We start from the raw sequence: 10,796 nt of genomic DNA, 5'->3' as shown, positions 1-10,796 counted from the left end.
AAGAAACCTTCTGCCTCATGTAACCATACCAAAGGTACCATATTATACTTATTAGAGTGTCCTGGATTTTTGTTTGTTGCGTCTAGTCTATTAGACAAGCTTGCAATGCACACTTCTGTATGTGTGTCAGTTTAATGTGCTTCCACTCTCTTCACTATTGAACAATAAGCATTTGATCAATCCATGTCACTAACAACTGTTTTTTGTCTTCATCAAGCAGGGGTCAAGAGGCTAATTCATGGGAACATTTGGTAGCATACAATAGTGTTTTATCTTGCAGAGTAGCCAATAGACCATTATGGAACCAACAATGAAATAATGATCAGGAGGAGAAGGGTGATGATTATAATGATGATGATGAAAGATGATGGTGATGATAATGTTATTATTATTTTGTACCTTTATTTTAACAGTGATGATGATGATTGGTGGTGATGATGGTGATGATGTTGGTGGTGGTTATAGAGTTAGAAACTCACACTGTAGGTCTTTGTATACAGATAAATGAGTGTGTTCCAGCTGGAGACCTATGCATTCTGTAGAGTTAATTGGCCAAAGCATAGCGGACGGGTTCTACTACAGACGGGTTCTACTATTATTTCACATTAAAGATATAACGGCGTACCGATGGACAGTGTGTTAGAGGGTAAAGAGAGAGAAAGAGAGATGGCATGGTCTCATGACGCCCGTATTGACATCACTCGGGTTGGAGAAGGGCGAGGAGGAGAGGAGAGGCGCTCCCGTTATTAGACCAGGGCTCGCGGTCACGCTCACTCCTGGAGATGCACGCGTTGCTGCGAGACAAACGGATAAACTCGAGGAGAGAGGCAACGAGGCGCTGCACTCAGGAGTACCACTGCGCGAATAGACGGAACCAGGGGCCACGAGCCAGCCAAAGCATGACTGCGCATCTTCTGCGCTTGGATATACTAAACACTCGCACACATTCCTACCAAACCGAGATATGAGCTCTAGTAACGAGGAAACACGAGGAATCTGAAACAGCAACGCAACGACTCTGGGTGATGGACTCAATGCGCAACTTGGAATTATGTTGGACACGGTTTTGTTTTCATAAATTCCAGAACGTTTTTTGGCTACATTGAGGACGTGCTCAAGTTACAACATAAAGACTAACTTCACAGTGCCATTCAGAAACAACTTATTATTAAGAAGTACACTTAACTCGAATAATGTGAGGACATATTTTGGTATCACGCCAGTTAGTCTGCCGAAGGGCAACCATTGTATGAGCTAAATCTGTTCAAACCATATTTGTTAGAATAATTTGTTCTTAAATTAGCCTACATACACAGCTTGTATATGCTCAGATAGCTTGGCTGTTTGCGTCTCCTAAGAGACAGCGGGGTTTTGAGGGAGAAAAGGTGCGCGCACTGACATCTGAAGTTGGTTATCCTACTGAGGAAAGGGTGGTTGTAACTTGTTCCCAATCTCGCCTGTTTCTCCTTGTATTATAGTCAGAAATTAGATTGAAAGGCTATTTCTGTAACCGCCCTGCAATCACGTTCCGCCTCTTTAAAATATCAAAATCAAGCAGCTGTGAGATTACAATCCATTCTGTTTTGTGTGCTGGACTACTTTTAATTGTTTGAGCGGTTTAATTTCATACTGTAGGTATTCCACATAGCCCAGATCGACGGGAAATATATTTACGCTCTACTGTATTCATCGCACTCGAATAGAAAACCACTGACCACTGGCGCACTCCATGGGCATAGTTTAGCGTTTGACTGATTAGAATGGACTTGGATGATGAAATTGGCAGGAGAAGGTGAATGAACTGCGATAACACGAAATTATGACTTTTTATAGGCTGTAGAAAGATCAGTTATAGGCTAATCTTTTTTCCCTAAACTTTTCAGTGAATGCTTTGACAGCAACATAAACAAGCTCAGCTATAGGACTGCTTTTTTAGGATATAATTTTACCTCAGCCATCCTCAAGGACTATAAAACAAACATATTGATTACTACAACATTTTATTAACCACTTTAATCAACCCCATCCATCGTGTTAGTCATGGCATCACCCTTGGATAGTGCATGTTCAGTGGGGCTGGGCAACACTAATAGCTCGACCAGCGGTTCATCTCTTCCCTGCAATCAAAGCGTCTCTTCCCTGCAACTGACCCCTTACTCCCCCGAAGCCACGGCGCTCTTTGCTACGGCTATCACCCTCATGATAGTCTTTACCATCGTGGGAAACATCTTTGTCATCATCGCAGTCCTGACCAGCCGTGCACTCAGAGGACCACAGAACCTGTTTTTAGTGTCGCTAGCAGCTGCGGACATTTTAGTGGCAACCCTCATCATCCCGTTTTCCCTGGCCAATGAACTGCTGGGTTACTGGTACTTCAAGTCTCTGTGGTGTGAGATCTACCTGGCGCTGGACGTTCTGTTCTGTACTTCCTCTATAGCTCACCTGTGCGCCATCTCATTAGACCGTTACCTGTCCATCAGCCGGGTTACCTACTCCCGCCAGCGCACACCCATGCGTATCAAAGCCTCCATCGTGGTGGTGTGGCTCATCTCGGCCATCATCTCCTTTCCTCCTCTCCTGTCGCTGAATAAGAGCGAGCCAGGTGGCGAGGGTAGTGAGAGGGGGCCTCAGTGCCAGCTAAACGACGAGCGCTGGTACATTCTCTACTCCACTGTCGGCTCCTTCTTCGCCCCTTGTCTCATCATGATCCTGGTCTACATGAGGATCTACCAGATCGCCAAGCAGCGCACACAGAACCCGCCAGGCGAGCCCAGGAAGGATGGGGTGGGCTGTGCCACCCCAAGTCAAACCCCTCAGGGGATCCAAGCCAACGGGAAGGAGGAGGGAGGGAAAACCCCAGCTATTCCCCATAAAACTTCCAGCATCAGACCACCCACCCTGGCTATTACTCCATCACTGTCCCCCGACCAGGCCAATGAGACCCACTCTTCTCCCACCCCCAATAACCTCCTTCATCCTCCGGATCCATCCCTAGCTCCAACCCCAACCACCACCTCCCCTCCCACCTCACCCCTGGGTCCCTCACACTCTTCAGTCTCCCCCTCTCCCTCTCCCTCCTCCACCCTTCCCCCACTTTCCCAGGCCAAACCCAAAGATGGGGAGAAGAAGGGGAAGAAGGGGAAGAAGGGGAAAAAGTATAACAATAATGGGGATAGCTCAAACAGCTCTGACAGTGACATGGAGCACGAGGGAGGGGGGAGGAGGGGAGTCAACACCCCTAGCATGGCGGGTTCACCCGGCATCCACTCCCCTGCCACCATCCAGAAGTACAGGGACATGATCGCCACATCTAAGGGGGCTCGGCTGGTGGCGGGGAGAAGGTCTAAGCCAGACACCACTCCAGGAGCGGCACGTCGTAAAGCCATGGTGAACCGAGAGAAGCGTTTCACGTTCGTCCTGGCCGTGGTGATCGGAGTGTTTGTCGTCTGTTGGTTCCCTTTCTTCTTCTCCTACTCGCTGCAGGCCATCTGTCCTGAGACCTGCGCCCTCCCTGATCCCCTCTTTAAGTTCTTCTTCTGGATTGGCTACTGCAACTCCTGTCTGAACCCCGTCATATACACCATCTTCAACCAGGACTTCAGGAAGGCCTTCAAGAAGATCCTTTGTAAGAACACCAAGGGCACCTTCTTCTAGACTGGTTGCTCTGTAAGGACACCAATGACAACATTCTTTTAGTCAAGGGGCCTTAAACAGATTACCTGTAAGGTCAGTTCCTTCTTTTCACTCCCCTCTAAACCTGTTGAGGTTTACAAAACAGCACAAATATTCTGTCCTTTTTTGAAAATGTTCACTGATTTTAGAATCTAATTGATGACATTACAAAGGGCTGCCGATTCTACCGTGAACTGCTGCAGACTTTCCAAATAGAATGCGGACTCAGAATAGCTGTAGAAAAGCTCACCTCGCAACAGGGTTAAAAAGACCTTGTGTAAGAAAGAAACTCTCTAAGGGCTTGTTGTTTTAGTCCCTTGGTGCGTATCTGCAGAAGTCCAGCTGTTACCTGGAGAACTGTGACGGCCCATTGCAAGGACATGGTTTGGGGAGAGTATGTGCAATACATGTTCAGTGACTTCTACTCTGGGGGGCTTTAGAATGATACTGTGTACTAATCTGATCATGATATTTTATTAAAAGGTAGGAGGGATGTTTTGAGGTGTGAGCATCACATATTATGCACAGAAAGTGGATGGAGAGGAGGAAGAGAGGAGGGAAAGAAAATGCCATTTTGGCTTTTTAGTCACTCGTGACATTAAGGACATGTTGTTGTTGGTAAAGTGACAGTGTAGCGCTGCTCTCATCAGAGTCGGATTGACTGATTCATATTAAGGTTGTCTGGGAAATCTGTTTAATTTAAAATTGAGAAACTTTTGGGTACAGAAGTACATCACTAGGGTTGCAAAAATATTTAAACTTTCAATAAATGCCAATGTTTTCCTGAAATCCCTGTTGGAAGATTCCCAGAATCAGGAGGGAATAAGCAGGAAATCCAGAGTCTGGGAAATTTCTGGGAAAATCAGGAAATTTATTGAAAGTTCCTGGAATTTTGCAACCCTATACACCACCGCTCACTGAGAACTCCTGATCTACACACAACATTCTTTAAAACAATATAGTATCCTTTAATTAGCAGTCTGAAAAACGAAACAGAACAACGTGAGGAGATGATGTTTTGGAGAGATAGAGGACTGAGAATGAACCCAAATACCTGTCAGCCTGTTTAAGTACCTGTCTCTATCAGAGGGCAGAACCATGAGGAACACACAAGACCCAAGTCGTCTGTCTACTTATGTCTGCATGGTTACTTTTTTCCTGCCTCAGGAATAGCATGCGTTCCTGTAGAGATGTTATCCACATGAGAGATACAACAACAAGGCTTTTACTGTTCAACTCCCTCTCAAACGCTGATCCCCACCACTGCTGTAGTGTGGGGCTTAGGCTATATTTTGAAAGACACCTTTGTAAAACAAACATACCTTGCCTCTGGCTCTGTGAGGACAGCGGGTGCATCTCAATGGTCCATTATTGGTTCCTCTACTCGTGTGTTTTTCTTCATCTGCACTGAAAAACAAAGGATATACGTAGGTGAATGCAAAATGAAGGATCAGGAATTTGTTTCCACCTGCCCGGCTCTGGGTCGGTGCAGGTGGACTAAAAGAAGATGAAGAGAAGAAACCACTTAACACACTCTATAAATCCCAAATAGCACCCTATTCCCTTTATAGTGTACAGCTTTTGATCAGGGCCTATAGGGCTCTAGTCAAAAGCAGTGCACTATGTAGGGAATAGGGTGCCATTTGGGATTCAGAGTGCCTCGCAGAGAGCCTTTAAGGTACAGCTTTACCTCTCCCCCAATATCGCTACACCACAGGGTGACCTCTGTTTCCACATTTTTTACATTTACATTTTAGTCATATAGCAGACGCTCTTATCCAGAACGACATGCATGTTCATACTTTTTTCATACTGGTCTACCTTGTTCCATCAACATCAACATGGACTGGGTCTGTACATTGAATCTATATAGCACAATTCCAAGTGCTTAAAGCATATTGCATTGTAAAGAGAATAAATACTTTCCAAAATTGGGACAAGGAAAGCAAATTCGGACATTAAGAGATTTTTGCAATGCAGTATATAGTCTTTTTTTCCCTATTAAAGACACTGGACAGTGACTGGCTAGCTTTGTTTGAGTGGATTCACCTGATTTCAGCCTGAAAGGACATTGCTATTACCGAACACACTTCTCCCCATGGAACAGAACAGAGCAGAACAGTGGATGTTTATGAGAGGAGAAACTCAGCCACCTACCGCTGGCCTGACACAAACATTTCAAACGGTCTTGAAAAAAACTCTAGTTGATATTGATTATAACACTGAAAGGTCCTGAATATCCTCAACTGTTTCTGGAAGGACATTCATCCCATAAGATAATGTAATACTTTATTAATGAATGATTGATAGATGGATTAATTGATTGATTTGGAAATGTGCCTGCACTGGCTGACTGGACTTCAATCTGACACTTTCCTTTATTTCTGAGAGGTACTGTGACTCTCTATGGTTGCTCTTTATGTACAGTATTTCTTAGAGACTGACAGGTCATGATGCTCTTTGTGTTTTCTCCCTCACAGAGGCTATGTCTGTAATTGTGAATGCTGTGTTATAACACTATGGGACGAGGGCTGTCGGCAACAACCCTTTTAGGCTCCTGTGGGAAATTCTGCTTGTGTGTGTGCGAGTGACTGTGTGTATGTGTGTGTGTGTGTGTGTGTGTGTGTGTGTGTGTGTGTGTGTGTGTGTGTGTGTGTGTGTGTGTGTGTGTGTGTGTGTGTGTGTGTGTGTGTGTGTGTGTGTGTGTGTGTGTGTGTGTGTGTGTGAGAGAGAGAGAGAGACAGAGAGAGAGAGAGAGAGATACTGTGTGTGTTTGTGTGTGTGTGTGTGTGAGAGAGACAGAGAGACTGTGTGTGTGTGTGTGTGTGTGTGTGTGTGTGTGTGTGTGTGTGTGTGTGTGTGTGTGTGTGTGTGTGTGTGTGTGTGTGTGTGTGTGTGTGTGTGTGTGTGTGTTTGTGTGTGTGTTTGATAAGAGCCTGCATGAGTACTGTGTGTTTGCTAATGATCCACTTCTAGTGGTACCAGCTGGCTGTTATTGTATACTGTGGATGTCCTCACACTGGTAAGCACAGAAAACAGATGTGGTGATAGAGAATCTGTCCAGAGAGCTCTCCCTGAGGGACACTAGTCACTAGATGGCCTGCTAGAATGGACAAAAGGGAGGTATACCAGAACTATTTAGCAAGCATATTATCTATATGGTCTTCATTTATGGTTATGGTAACTGTTAAGGATCTCAGTAAGATCAAAGGTGAGGTAAGGGTTAGTTGCTGACATTAAATTTTGTGGTGAAAATTGCATTTTGTGGAACTCTGTCCTTTCAAACATGGCCGTTTAGTGACCCCCGAGGGACAGAAGAGCCCTGGGAAACCAGCTGACACAGACAGAGAGGGACTCATGCTCTAACAAAGGGCTGTGATTGGATAAGCTATATGTATTATTTATTTATTTAGAGCCATTTTTTGTTTTCTGTTCGTTTGATATTTATAGTTTTTTTCTTCCTGGTGGGCACTCCAAGCAACGCAAAGCTAATGTGAACAAAACAGAGTTAACACTGTATAAAATCTGAATATGTCGAATGAGATTCATTTATTTAATGTGAGCAGAGGAACATGATTCAGGAGCAGACCTATGTATGCAGGAGTTGGGGTTATTTCTATCGGAACTCAGTCAATGCAGAAGATAAATGTCATGAATTGAGAAAATCCTTTACAATATTGGTCATATGGATTTGAATGTCCTTGAATTTTCCTGCAGCTTATTTTTTTCTGTATTCTTTTTTACTTGTTTCTTAAACAGTTAAAATGTTGGTTTGTAAGATACTTTACTGTGCTGATGGATGGCACTATAACAGTCTGTGGTTGCATAACCATGGAGCTCAGCAAACAATCGCCCCTGTGTTGGCACAAATCGTTCTGCGACAATAACATTCTCTTGCATTCTAGAATGTGATTGTCATAGAACTTTTGGTGGCAACAGGGCGGCCATGAAATCTCAATATATAGTGAATCATCATTCTCCCTGCTCCTCTGTGACCTGCCTGGACTCTTCTTTTTCTTCCCCTGCTGTGTTTTCCCCTGGACTCCCTCCCTCTCCCCTCCATTTATAAATAAAGCAGTTTAAATCAGCATGGCATGATGTCATTTCAATCACTTAATATCATGTAATACTGTACTGCTATGATGTTAAAGGCAACATGAGTAAATAGGCTTAGCCCACCACCACATGCGGGTTAGATTATTACACACTGACTCTTGGGACTGGCCCTAAATATAGCAGACTTAACTGGATCAATCTTACTGTACTTTTACAGTTTTGGAGATGCCAAAAGCCCACAGTATACTGTTTAACTTTGGATTTATAATATGGGATTGTTTGTTTCTTATTATGGGACAATTATAACCTTGTGTACCCCAACACATGTGAGTGGGAATGAAGACGTAATTTTAAAGTGGTTCATGTTAACTGAGTATAAGGCATACTGAAAGCAGCACACGCACTGCCAGTTACTATATCGTCCACATGGAATAAATGCACAGCACACTGTTTAAGATATCTGCCTTGAGTGTCACACACACACACGCACACGCACACGCACACACGCACACACACACACACACACACACACACACACACACACACACACACACACACACACACACACACACACACACACACACACACACACACACACACACACACACACACACACACACACACAATCAATGTCCATTGTAAAGTCATTTTCTGGAGCATTCAATTGGAGAGGAATGTGCTGGGGTCACTTAAAAATGTCCTTATTTTTGAAAGAAAAACAAATTTTTTATCCAATAAAATAACATCAAATTGATCAGAAATACAGTGTAGACATTGTTAATGTTGGAAATGACTATTGTAGCTGGAAAATGGCAGATTTTTTATGGAAAATCTACATTGCCGTACAGAGACCCATTATCAGCAACCATCACTCCTGTGATCCAATGGTACATTGTGTTAGCTAATCCAAGTTTATAATTTTAAAAGGCTAATTGATCATTAGAAAATTAATTAAAGAAGCAATAAAACTAGCAATCTTTAGACTAGTTGGGTATATGGAGCATCAGCATTTGTGGGTTCGATTACAGGCTCAAAATGGCCAGAAACAAAGAACTTTCTTCTGGAACTCGTCAGTCTATTCTTCTTCTGAGAAATTAAGGCTATTCCATGCGAGAAATTGCCAAGAAACTGAAGATCTCGTACAACGCTGTGTACTACTCCCTTCACAGAACAGTGCAAACTGGCGGAGTGGGAGGCCCCGTTGCACAACTGAGCAAGAGGACAAGTACATTAGAGTGTCTAGTTTGAGAAACAGACGCCTCACAAGTCCTCAACTGGCAGCTTCATTAAATAGTACCTGCAAAACACCAGTCTCAACGTCAACAGTGAAGAGGCGACTCCAGGATGCTGGCCTTCTAGGCAGAGTTACAAAGAGAAAGCCATATCTCAGACTAGCCAATAGAAAGAAAAGATTAAGATGGGCAAAAGAACACAGACACTGGACAGAGGAATATTGGGGAAAAAAGTGTTATGGACAGACAAATCTAAGTTTGAGGTGTTCAGATCACAAAGAAGAACATTCGTGAGGTGCAGAAAAAATGAAAAGATGCTGGAGGAGTGCTTGACGCCATCTGTCAAGCATGGTGGAAGCAATGTGATGGTCTGGGGGTGCTTTGGTGATGGTAAAGTGGGAGATTTGTACAGGGTAAAAGTGATCTTGAAGAAGGAGGCTATCACTCCATTTGTACAGGGTAAAAGTGATCTTGAAGAAGGAGGCTATCACTCCATTTTGCAACGCCATGCCATACCCTGTGGACGGCGCTTAATTGGAGCCAATTTCCTCCTACAACAGGACAATGACCCAAAGCACAGCTCAAACTATGCAATAACTATTTAGGGAAGAAGCAGTCAGCGGGTATTCTGTCTATAATGTAGTGGTCAGCACTATATATCCTATTCATTTTGCAACTAATTTCATGTATGTTTTCATGGAAACCAAACTGACCCCAAACTTTTGAACGGTAGTATATATCTAACATCTTAATTTCTATCTTCATTTTCTCTGTGCTGTTATTACTGGCAGATCGCTAAAGATTGACTTCGAAATTGGATGTCTGTCCAGGTCCTGAGGACGTTGAGAAAGGCCTTCAGAACCGTCCACTAGGGGCAACAGTGAGTGCTATTACCATCAAGTAGGCTAGAGTTTTGCTAGGGCATTGTGGATTGGGGTGGAGGATGGACATAATCTCATGACTTGGAAGACACTCATTAATTTTTTTATTTTATTTATCCTATTCTGAACCTTAACCCTTAACTTTGAAATGTGACGTTTGGAGAAACAGAACGATGATGAGCAGGAGGGGTCAACCTAGTCCAAGGGTGTCAAAAATGCTTTGATATTTGATGTTTCTGGAGCAACTTCGAAATTTGACATTTTGAAAAACGTGTATTAACGTCAGAATCTGAAGTCAAATTGATAAAATCGTAAGATCTAGTTGGTTATAAAGCAAGACAGAGAGGGGCAGGAGGACAGATGACTTGCTTTAGCCACGAGGCTCTCAGAACGAGGTGCATTTCACAGTGTTATACTGTATATTCAAAGGAAGCACAACCTCTCCAGTGTCCCATCTCTGCTGGAATACAAAGCAGCATTTATCAGATGAAGAGGACACTGGAATATGGATGTACAGTGGGGTCCTAAATTATTGACAGCCCTTTATAAAGATGAGTAAAAATTACTGCATAAAATAAACAATTCCAATCCTGAATTATATTGTATGCTCAAAATAATTGGGAAACTATATTATTTTATACTAATATAATTGCTCAAAGAAAGAGATTTTGTTTAACAAGAAAATATTTTTTTCTCAAATAGGTAAGGGTCAAAATGATTGATATGTTTTCAAAACCTTTCAATAATTCACCTTGGGAGAATAACGGGACTGAGCCATTTTCTAAAATGTTTTATCAATCAATCAATCAATCAATCAATCAAATGTATTTATAAAGCTCTTCTTACATCAGCTGATGTCACAAAGTGCTGTACAGAAACCCAGCCTAAAACCCCAAACAGCAAGCAATGCAGGTGTAGAAGCATGGTGGCTAGGAAAAACTCCCTAGAAAGGCCA

The 10,796-nt window shown here is 43.1% G+C and overlaps 1 protein-coding gene across 1 annotated transcript; it reads left to right on the top strand.

Annotated features, from left to right (window-relative positions):
* Positions 1-292: 292 nt before the first annotated feature.
* adra2b (adrenoceptor alpha 2B) lies at positions 293-7,759 on the top strand. The gene has a single exon (XM_055887308.1). The coding sequence runs from the start codon at positions 2,041-2,043 to the stop codon at positions 3,652-3,654; it is 1,614 nt and encodes a 537-aa protein (XP_055743283.1). The 5' UTR covers positions 293-2,040; the 3' UTR covers positions 3,655-7,759.
* Positions 7,760-10,796: the final 3,037 nt, after the last annotated feature.

Source organism: Salvelinus fontinalis, chromosome 28 (assembly GCF_029448725.1).
Source record: "Salvelinus fontinalis isolate EN_2023a chromosome 28, ASM2944872v1, whole genome shotgun sequence".
NCBI lineage: Eukaryota > Metazoa > Chordata > Actinopteri > Salmoniformes > Salmonidae > Salvelinus > Salvelinus fontinalis.
The sequence above is the reverse complement of the archived record's forward strand: the minus strand, read 5'-3'. Positions and strand labels throughout refer to the sequence as shown.

Excerpts from the sequence above, each read along its gene's own strand:
- adra2b (XM_055887308.1), top strand. The coding sequence starts at position 2,041 with ATGGCATCACCCTTGGATAGTGCATGTTCAGTGGGGCTGGGCAACACT.